Source organism: Anoplolepis gracilipes, chromosome 3 (genome assembly GCF_047496725.1).
Source record: "Anoplolepis gracilipes chromosome 3, ASM4749672v1, whole genome shotgun sequence".
Classification (NCBI taxonomy): domain Eukaryota; kingdom Metazoa; phylum Arthropoda; class Insecta; order Hymenoptera; family Formicidae; genus Anoplolepis; species Anoplolepis gracilipes.
The window spans coordinates 9,942,486-9,952,848 of NC_132972.1; the positions used below are offsets into that span (position 1 = coordinate 9,942,486).

A 10,363-nucleotide genomic window follows, 5' to 3' on the forward strand; every position below is an offset into this window, starting at 1 on the left:
ATAGATAATCTGAAATAAAATAAAATACAATGAAATAGAATAACATAACACCTCGATACCGACTATGTTACAATGCCACCGATAACAAATAAAAATCGAATCTAGACTTGACTAGTTTCATCTCTTTGGTACAGTTCCTCTTCATCCTTCTTCTCCTCCTCTTTTCTTTTCTCTTCTCTTATTTTGCTTATTCTTTTCATTAGTTCCTATCCTCTTCCTTCTCCGCTTATAAACTCCTCTGCTGTTACTGTTCCATCTTTCGTTGTCTCACACCTTCCTATCACATGCATTAAGCTTTCTTCCTCTTCTCCGCATATTCTACACCTTCTATCATTTTCTTCTCTCCAATATTGTCCTTTTTTCAATTCGTTTCCACATCTGAATCTCGCTATCAATATCCTTTCCTTCCTCTTCTTCTTTCCTTGTAAGTATCCCGGTATTTCCTCTATCATTGTTTCTTTATAGCTACTGATACTTCGAAATCTCTATCTTTTTCTTTTTTTCTTCCTCTTCTCTTCTTCTTATTTTTCCCATTATTTCTTTTTACTATTTCCTCTATTTCCTCCTCTTTCCTCATTTTTTCTAGTTTTTGTCCTTTCCCCTCTGCCCATTCCAACATCTCTTTTCTCTGGCTGTATATCGTAATTATTCTCCACTTCTTATTGTTGTACATAAAGTTAACTTGCATCGCTCTTTTATTCATTTCTTTTACATTTACATTCTTTATCTTCTTACTTATTGCCATTATTATTCCTCCTTTCCTCTTTCCTTCTTGTTTTTTTTCTTTGCCTCTATACAGTGCCATTCATATTTACTTGATAACTTGTTATTCATTCTCTTCCATATTTCCTCTTCTATCCATGTCTCCGTCAGTCCTATTATCGAATCCTTCAGATATTCCCATGTTTTTGCGCATTTATTTGTTACTCTCACTATGTTCCATAAGCATACTCTTATTCCGCTCTCCTTGTCCTCTCCTTCCTCCCCCTCTTGTTTCTTGAACCATTATTCTCTTCTTCTTTCTTCAACCAATTTTTCCTCTTTCTTGTTCCATTTGAACCTCTTTTCTTCTATTCTTATTTTCTTGTATCCCCTTTTCACATTTCTAACACTTTTCTCTCTCTCTCTTTCTCCTCTTGCTATCTCTCTCAGTCTTTGTTGTCTCTCTCTTTCTTTCCTTGTTAAATTATCTTTTATTATTATGCCTTTTTCCTGTTCTTTCTTCTTGCTCATTACATTTCTTTTTTGTTCCCAACTCTCTAGTTCTTCTATCACTATGTTCTTATTTTCCTTCAGTGTTATCATGTTCGTTCTCTTTACATTTATGTTTACATTCATAATATTTTTTACAAAATTTACTACTTCTTGTTTCAATTTAATTTTTATATTATATATATTTTAATTTTATTTCTAGCTTGTTCAATATTTTTCTCAATAACACTATTTGTTTTCTTAACAATCCTATTTGTTAGTTAATCTAATAAAAACTTATGATTTCAAAAGGGTGCGTAATCGTGATAATATGCCATTGTATGTAGATAAAATGGAAAATGAAAAAAAATCATGCTTTAAATACCTTTTGTTATACCTTTCAATTATTTTTAATTTCTTCGAATCAAAGATTCTTTGTACCTATCTTTTGTTGAGCCTGGTTGTACATGAAATATTGTACGGTGACACCATACAGTGCATGAGACAAAAGATAATATACGACGAAACTAAACAAAGCGATCCTACTTTGCCTTTAAACAATCAATCAAATTTTATTCGATTTGTCGGAACGAAATCTAAATATCACATGAAAATACGACTATAACCATTCACAAAAAATTGAAACCCAACACACTAATATATGCTTAAATAATGCTCATTACATATATCATTTGCGACTCATGACAACTTTTACATCATTGATTACGTTTACACATCATCCTTAATCGAGTTTAATAACATCCATAATTATAAGGCTCCGATTATAGTTATTCCATTCTTCATAGGAATAGTCATTTTTAGAACTACGGATGTTATTAAACTCGATTAAAGATGACAGGTAAACGTAGTCACTATCTCGAGTTATTCGAATATTTACAATTAGCTTCCGCTTCAAGATAAACCTTCCAGGTACCAAAAATCTCCCATTAAGGTGTATTGTTAGGAAAGTCTATATAATTTTTAATATATTACATTTGTAGTTTTATTATATATATATATATATATATATATATATATATATATATATATATATATATTATCATAAGTACAAATTTTTATTATTGAATAAAATCGTTTTTATCAACTCTCTCTGGCTTTCTATTTATTTAAAAAAGTAAAAAATTCATCAATCATTTCTGTGTTTTATAATATTCTAGTTATACATATATAAAATTTTACCATAATACACATACACATGATTATTTTATGCATTTATGTCACATATAATCGATTTTTAAAAATGTTTTGAAATATAAATACAAAACTGTATTGTATAACTAGATGTATTAATTATAACTAACATTTTAAATTTTTGTTTAAACTTATTTGTTTAAACTTATTAAACTTTTTATATTTTGTTAAACTTTTATTTTCATGGAATTGTTTCCTTTTCAACTTGTCATCTCATTGTTTTTCTTTTGTGCGTATATGTTCAATTTATTACTAGGAAATTTTCTTAAATTTTTCTTTTATATTTATTTTAGATTTTTTTAAAGAATCTTTTCTTTTTTAAGTAAGTTACAATAAATTAGTTTTGTCTCTTCGATAGAGAACCTCCTGGACGTCTTATCTTTCATGAAATATGCTATCTGCAAGCAGCACAGCACGAGTGCAAGACGTCAAGGAGTATGTCTCGCCTGTTTGTCGCCTAGCCCGACGATTTTGTTGACTCATGGACCTCGGGACACTAATGTGAGATGCTAACTCGAAACGCAATTATTTATCTTGATTGAAACACAAAGTTTTGACTATTTGAATAGAATACCGAGAAAATGAAGTGAAACTTCATTATTGATCATATGCTGACATTTTTTTTAATACACACTCATTATTTGTCATTACTTTAGTATAGAAAATTAATTTTTTTAAACATTATTAATTAAATTTAAAAAGTTTTCAACTAATTATAAAAATATTGTTAACTTATTTTCTCAATAAATAATATATCTCAGAAATAGTGTACAATTTTTAATACTTTTTTTTTAAATAAGGATACTTTGATAGCTCCTACTTAATTAAACTTGTAAGAAAATTTCGATAAAATAGACGCAAAAATTTCGTTTAAGAGAATTCCCATACGAAATGTAGCGAGATCGATCATTTATTATTGTCATGTCTCTGTTCGCTAACGCTTATGTTAGTGGAGCGCATAACGGTATGGATCGCCGGATATATTACAAACTTAAGATTTTTCCGGAACACAACGCACTGCGTAATCTGAATACGTAATCGACGACCCCGGCATTCTCAGATTATTTTATGGTGCACGCCACTCGGTACCGTAAGAAGGCCTTAATTTACACAAGCACCTATATAAATATCTCACTCATCCATCAACACAAAAAAATCATGTAAAGTATTATTGTCTATAAAGCTACTATAAAATATATAATATATATATATATATATATATATATATATATATATATATATATATATATATATATAGATGTCTTTTTTAAATAATACAAATTACAGAACTTTATCTCTCTTATATCAGTTGTCTGATGTATGTGTATGTTTTTATTGATATATTTATGAAAATATAAATAGATGTATATAAAGATGATTTTATAATAATATATATTATGTAAAAGACAAAAACGATTTTATATACATTAATGATTTAATTTATCTGTGAACGAATAATTTAATATAATTAATAACAATATTTAATTTTAATTATATTATTATATTTTAAAATATTATATTTATTATATTATCAAACTTAATAGTATATATAATTTTTCTTAATTAAACACGCCTTGTCCGCCTTAAATCAAGTTCAAAGTTTAACTGTTTTTTAAATTGAGAATGTTTTGTAATATTATCATATTTTACATTGTTCTCTTCTATTTCTTTGTTATTCGTTAATTCCGGTACACAACATCTCTCATCGCCGCGGCCCTGCCAATATTTCGGACAATATGGCGGATTGATATCGCTGAAGCAGAAAGATCCTCTGGTGTTGGCCGGGGTGTGTTGACCCATCGTCACGTACTCTCCCGCCCTGGCGGCGATCCTCGGACCCGAGGGACATCTCCTGGAGCAGGACTCGGCCATCATGCTCGCGCCACCGTTATCTATGCTCTGTGCCATAAAGCAAACAGACCACACGTGACTGCACAGATGGAACATCTCTCTGTCCTGACAGAAGGGTTGCACCTTGCCACCGTTGACGCAAAAGTCCACGTGACCGACGCGACCGACCTCCCCGTAATATCCTGCATTGGTGTGTATCACCTCGACAAAATCGGCATCACCGGCGTCCAAACGATTCATCATACCCGGTCGAACTAGCGGACGGGCGGGATCCAAGCCAATTATCCTAAACACAATATATTTAAAATAAGTTTTACACATTTATATTCATTGTTATTTTTTTGGTAAATCATTTGGTAAGATTTGTAGAAGCTAAATCTTTTTCAAAAGTCTGGTCAAGATATCTTTTGGAGAGCACACTATGTTTACTGAGTATTGAGAAGTAAATACAAGTTATAAAAAAGTAAGTGACAGGTCAATATATTACAATAAGATAAAGATTCTTTACTTTGACACACTTAATACATAACAAAAAGAAATATTGACGTAAATGATATTGTTTATATAAAGAAGGCAATTTATTTTCCGACATAAACAAATTTTGATTTCGCATGAAACAAATATTTAATGTAATATATAATATATAATATTTAATAATAAATTAATGTATTTAATACCTTCGTATACTTGAACTATTATCTAATTAACTAATTATCAAATTATGCAATTAATAAAACATTATTAATACACATGAAATTATATTTAATTAAAACGTATGCAAAACCAAACTATTATGCACCTGTACATCCTGAAGAGCAGGTAATTGGCCATGATGCCGCAGATATGAGCGCCTAAGGAATGTCCGATGCAGGTAGTCCTGGCGATCGGTAAACCAAGATTTCTCAAAGTGGTCAAAGTGCCGGCGAGACACCTTGCTGCCGGTTGCATATTTGTCACTGCAGCCGGATAACACGGTCGTGCGCTTAACGCACCCCAGTCGACCAGGAACACATTGTAGCTACCGTTCCTCAGGTAAGCGTCGCGCAGAATCGCGATCGGCAAAGTATCGTCACCACCTGTACGGTTTAACGTGTAAAAGTTGCGTACGAAAGATTGAAAAAAAATAAATTACAATCATTTGAAACGGTGATAGAGACATCTAAAGAGAATACTCTAATACTTAAATATTGTCAAAAATTTTTTGAGGAATTTTTAATTAAATTTGTCTCATATTCTTCCAATTTAATACAATGGAACATTAATACAATTTAATATTTATTTGAATATTCGTAGCAAAAATATTACTTGATAAAATAACATTGAAGTAAATATACAATATCCCTAACAGTACACGTGTTCAAGAGATATTTATAAGAAATCCATAGAATGTTAAAACATATTTAAATATCCTGTGAATCTCTTATAAACATATGTGCTGATAGGGATAATGGTAAATCTACATTTTTATGAAGCATTTAAAATTTCAAAAAAAAATCAATTAATTAAATAAGAAAATATAAAAATATACTACTAATCAAATAGCAAATCTTTTTTCTCCCATTTAAATTCAAGTCGATTTTATTTTTCCAGAAAATTTTTATTCAAGAATTTTGCAATAATTTAATACGAATAAATGTCTCTTTGCGATTCCGAAGGAAAGCGCAAAGATTCACCTGCGTATCCGTGAATTAGGATCACGTTGTCCCTGGTGGGCTCGTAATCCTGACGCAGCCAATCGCCGGACTGTCCCGAAGAATCCAAGATCCGTCGTGGTCGACCCGGCGTGTAAAGATACACGTGTACGTCCGGATCGGGACAGACATCCCGGTCGTTTCCTCGTCTCCAGACGCAGTCGTCCTTGTTGTACTCGGCGGCGGCGCCGCTCTCGATGGCATCGCGAATCGGCCCTTCCCGTCGCATCTCCCTCCAGGCGATTATATGAGCGTAACCCGACGTCACCAGGAACACGACGAAAGTCGTCACGAGCGCGAACGCGCGCATCTCGGGGATGTCTCTTTACGACGCGTACGTTTCGGCAACTGATGATCGACGCTCGCGATCGATCCACGGTGACTTTGCCACCCGGGATTACCGTTTTGTTTCTCCGATCTTTGTCTCTCTCTCTCTCTCTTTCGCTCTAAAGGTCTCCCTTCCTTGAATCTTCCCCACCTGTTGCGTTACCCGGATGACTAGAAGTATTTTGGTCAGTGGTATTGGATTATTCTCATGCGAACGTTGACAACTCCATTCGTTACTAAATGGAAATTGAATCTTCTCGCGCAAGAATCCGCATGTAAGAGGTCCTCGAACTTTTGGCCTTATTTTGGAAGTTGACAGGTCTTGTTTCACTAATTTTTGTATAAAATAATATAAAATTATTGTAAGGAAATAAATATTCATAAACAGTTACTATATGTTTTTATTAATATTTATAATACTCGATATTTGTTTTAGTCAAACACGTGGAGGGTGTTTTTTACTTTTATGGATGTTTTGTTATTATTTTTAAAAATAGATAGAAATATGGTGTTTGTTTCGCTAAAATAATTCTACAGTTAAATTTGAATGCAGAGAGAGAAAGAGACAGACAGAGAGAGAGAGAGACGTAAATCTTTTTTTACACTCATGGATATGTAACAATACATGTATTATAAAATAATGAACGTTGAGATATTCTGTACGTTTTCATTCAAGAAAAGAATCGTAGGATTCTTTTGCATATATGTGAAAGTGGATTGAAGAACCTGATATCTTTTCCTAGTATAAATGACCGAAAACTTGACCCTGAAATATTTCGTAAAATCAATTCACGTAGAGAAACTGCATATATATATAGGCAATACGGTAGATAGACATTTCGCCATACAGAGAAAGGCGGAATAATAATCACTACAGTATTATAGCTTTCGATGAATGAAGTATGACATAACGTCTGAATAAATTTTAATATGTTAATATCAATGCAAGTGTCAGCTATTTATAAATATATGAGTTTCATTATCATCCAATGAATGTAAATTTAGGTCACGGGAACATGGTTTTTTTATTGTAAATGTTTTGTATGTAAAAGTAATTTTATGTAAACGCAAATAAATAAATAGAATAATATAAATAAATAAATAAATAGAATAATACAAATTTCTCTATTATTTTATTTTTTAGTTACTTTATCGCAAATTTGTTTATTTGTATTAGATTATATATGTATTATGTAATATATGAATAAACAAATTTATGTTAAAACAATTGAAAAATAAAATTTTAAATTTTATGATCTAAAATTATTTAAAGAATTTTTAAAAGATATTTTACGTATAAAATATTTTGTATCAACCTTGCAGCAACATCAATAAAACTTTAAGTAAGTGAAAGTTAAATCGAAAAATTAAATCCGATGCATCGAATGCCCTCTTTCTGAACATGTTTTCTTTCCTTCCGAAAACTGAACGATAAATTTACATGTCCCCACGAGCACATACACCTTGATTTCTATTTAGCATATCCTCGCAGACTCATATGCTATTCATTAAAGATACGAAAAACAAATAGAATATTGATACATACAGCAATTATCAACTGTATCATGAATTTCATCTTTTGCAAAAGTGTACCCGGTAAAAAATTTCTCATATATAATTATATATAACAATATAAAAGTATATAGAAATATATAAAATTCTGTATAAGTTATGTATAGTTATGTACACTATGCATAATTTTGTATTATTGTTGATTGACATCTAGCCAACATTAATATAAAATTATATATAACTATACAATAAGTCATATATTATTATATATAATTATACATAACTTATATAAAATTTTATATATTTCTATATAATTTTATATGGTCATATATCATATATGATTATACATAACAAATTTTTTACCGGGTAATATATTATATAGTGTATATTTGCACAATATCGTCAAAATATATTTCTTTGTAAAGCACATTAAATGTAAAATAAGCATATAATATTAAGCAACTATAGTAATTTAATATTTTTCAAGTCATGTAATAACAACAAACACAAACATACACATATTTATTATATATATTATATATTTATTATATATATTATATACATATAATAAATTATAGATTGTATAACTCCTTTGATATAACATAAGTAAATTACAGTGAAATCTCGTAATAGCGAACCTCGAAATAGCGTGCAAAATTCAATTTATACGCATGTTAGATGCAAGGTGGGAGTACGTGAATGAAGGAATGCTTGATAGGGGTAGCGAGTAACAATCATAATAATGCGTATCCGTTTTCCAGTGATATCGGAATAATATATACAAAACGATACATCTCTAAGGATCTAAATTTTACGTTTGAAAATAAAGTGGGTGCAATTGTGCTATTAAGAGATTCCAGAATAATTAACCAGCACCGTATAGCGGAAATGTCGAAAATGGTCGTCTTAACTGCGATATATACTGCGATATATGCAAGAAATATTTGATACTTGTCACGTCCCTTTGCCATAAAATTAATTCAATATATTAAGTGCACAACGGTATCATATCGCATCCATTTAACTTACATTAGAGATTTAATAATTACTTGGGATATATATATTTAATATTAAAAAAATAATTTGTGTTTAAATATTATATATACAATATTTTAAAATGTTGTGGGACAGATGAGAGAAATACGATTAATACGTAAGAGACTTAAAATTGAAAATTTATAAGATTCTTATACATATAAATTTTCTTAAAATTGTAGAAAGATAAATAAAAAGAGTTTTATTTGCTTAAATAAAGATAAAATATTTAAAAATTTGGATTACCTCAAATTATTTAATATTAAAAATAAGTAATGTTATAATAATGTAATAAATAATGTAATGAATAATGATCTTTTAATTCTCCCAAAATTTTCTCAAAAGAAATATTACTTTAAATAGACGTTTAAAGTTTGTGGTTGAAAAGATATTTGGTGGTTCTGACATCAATAGCGAATCATTGTACATATATACTTTACTGAAACTTTTGTAACCACTTTCAAAATTAATACTTCAAACCAAAAACTCTTATTTTCCTTGCATTACAATCAAATAGACAGAAATTTACATTATTGTGTAATTCTATGAAAAGTGAAAGTTTATCGAATCAAATCATACAATTTTGCATTTCTTTAAAGTAAAATATTAAAGTATTATAATTTTTCAATAAATATAATTTTAACTGTAAAAAAGTTTTATTACTTTAATGTTTATATTACATTATTATATGTATAGAAGCAAAAATAAAAAAAATATTAATATTTTTTAGAATAGAATGAGTCCAAAAATCGCAAACATATTCTTTGATTGTTTTAGAGTCAAAATCTTCTCTATAAAAGATCATTAATATTTCTTGACTTGCAAAGATGAAATGAAAGGCTTTTTCAAGCGTAAAATCTTGCATTATGTAAATATGCATTGCAACAAGTTTTCGGCTATACACATTTTATTTTGTATCTGATAATAATCGATCGTTTTCTTTATATAATCCTTGTTAATTTTCATATAAAGGTCTGTAATAAAATTATATATCCTATTTCAAGTATTTATAAAAATTTTGAAATAAAGAAGAGAACTCTTTTGAGAGAGAATTTTCAATGAATTGTTCACAAAAATAAGACTTATGGAAAAAATGATTATTACAGATGATATATCTATATATATATATATATATATATATATATATAGATATATATATATATGTGTGTGTGTGTGTGTGTGTGGGTGTGTGTACCATTGAGAACAACTGTCGCAATATTTGCGTAACGCGAAACGCAACGATCGGATTCGGTGTTTGAAGTGAAAGTTTGAAACCTCCTAGAGGATGTTCGTTAACTCACTACAGAGAGAAAGTCCTGCCAATTTGAATCTTGGAGTAAATTGACGAAAAAAATGGTCAAAGTTGAATATGACAAACTTGATCATTTAGAAAGCAAAAGTTCTTTAGAAATATTTGCACAATATGTATATGTTTACAATTGACAAGATGTTCAAGTGATAATGAAAGTCGTAACTTGAATAAGAAATCTGTAATTGCAATTACAGATAAATGCAAGTACAAATGAAATATTTCATCAATGATA

General features: G+C 29.6%; 1 protein-coding gene across 1 annotated transcript; it reads right to left on the bottom strand.

The window, feature by feature from the left end:
* Positions 1 to 3,836: 3,836 nt before the first annotated feature.
* Positions 3,837 to 7,294, bottom strand: LOC140663718 (phospholipase A1). The gene is made up of 3 exons (XM_072888123.1): positions 5,928 to 7,294; positions 5,054 to 5,330; positions 3,837 to 4,540 (listed from the first exon to the last, which is right to left on the bottom strand). Exons 1-3 carry the CDS (start codon positions 6,253 to 6,255, stop codon positions 3,967 to 3,969), a joined length of 1,179 nt encoding a protein of 392 aa, XP_072744224.1. The 5' UTR covers positions 6,256 to 7,294; the 3' UTR covers positions 3,837 to 3,966.
* Positions 7,295 to 10,363: the final 3,069 nt, after the last annotated feature.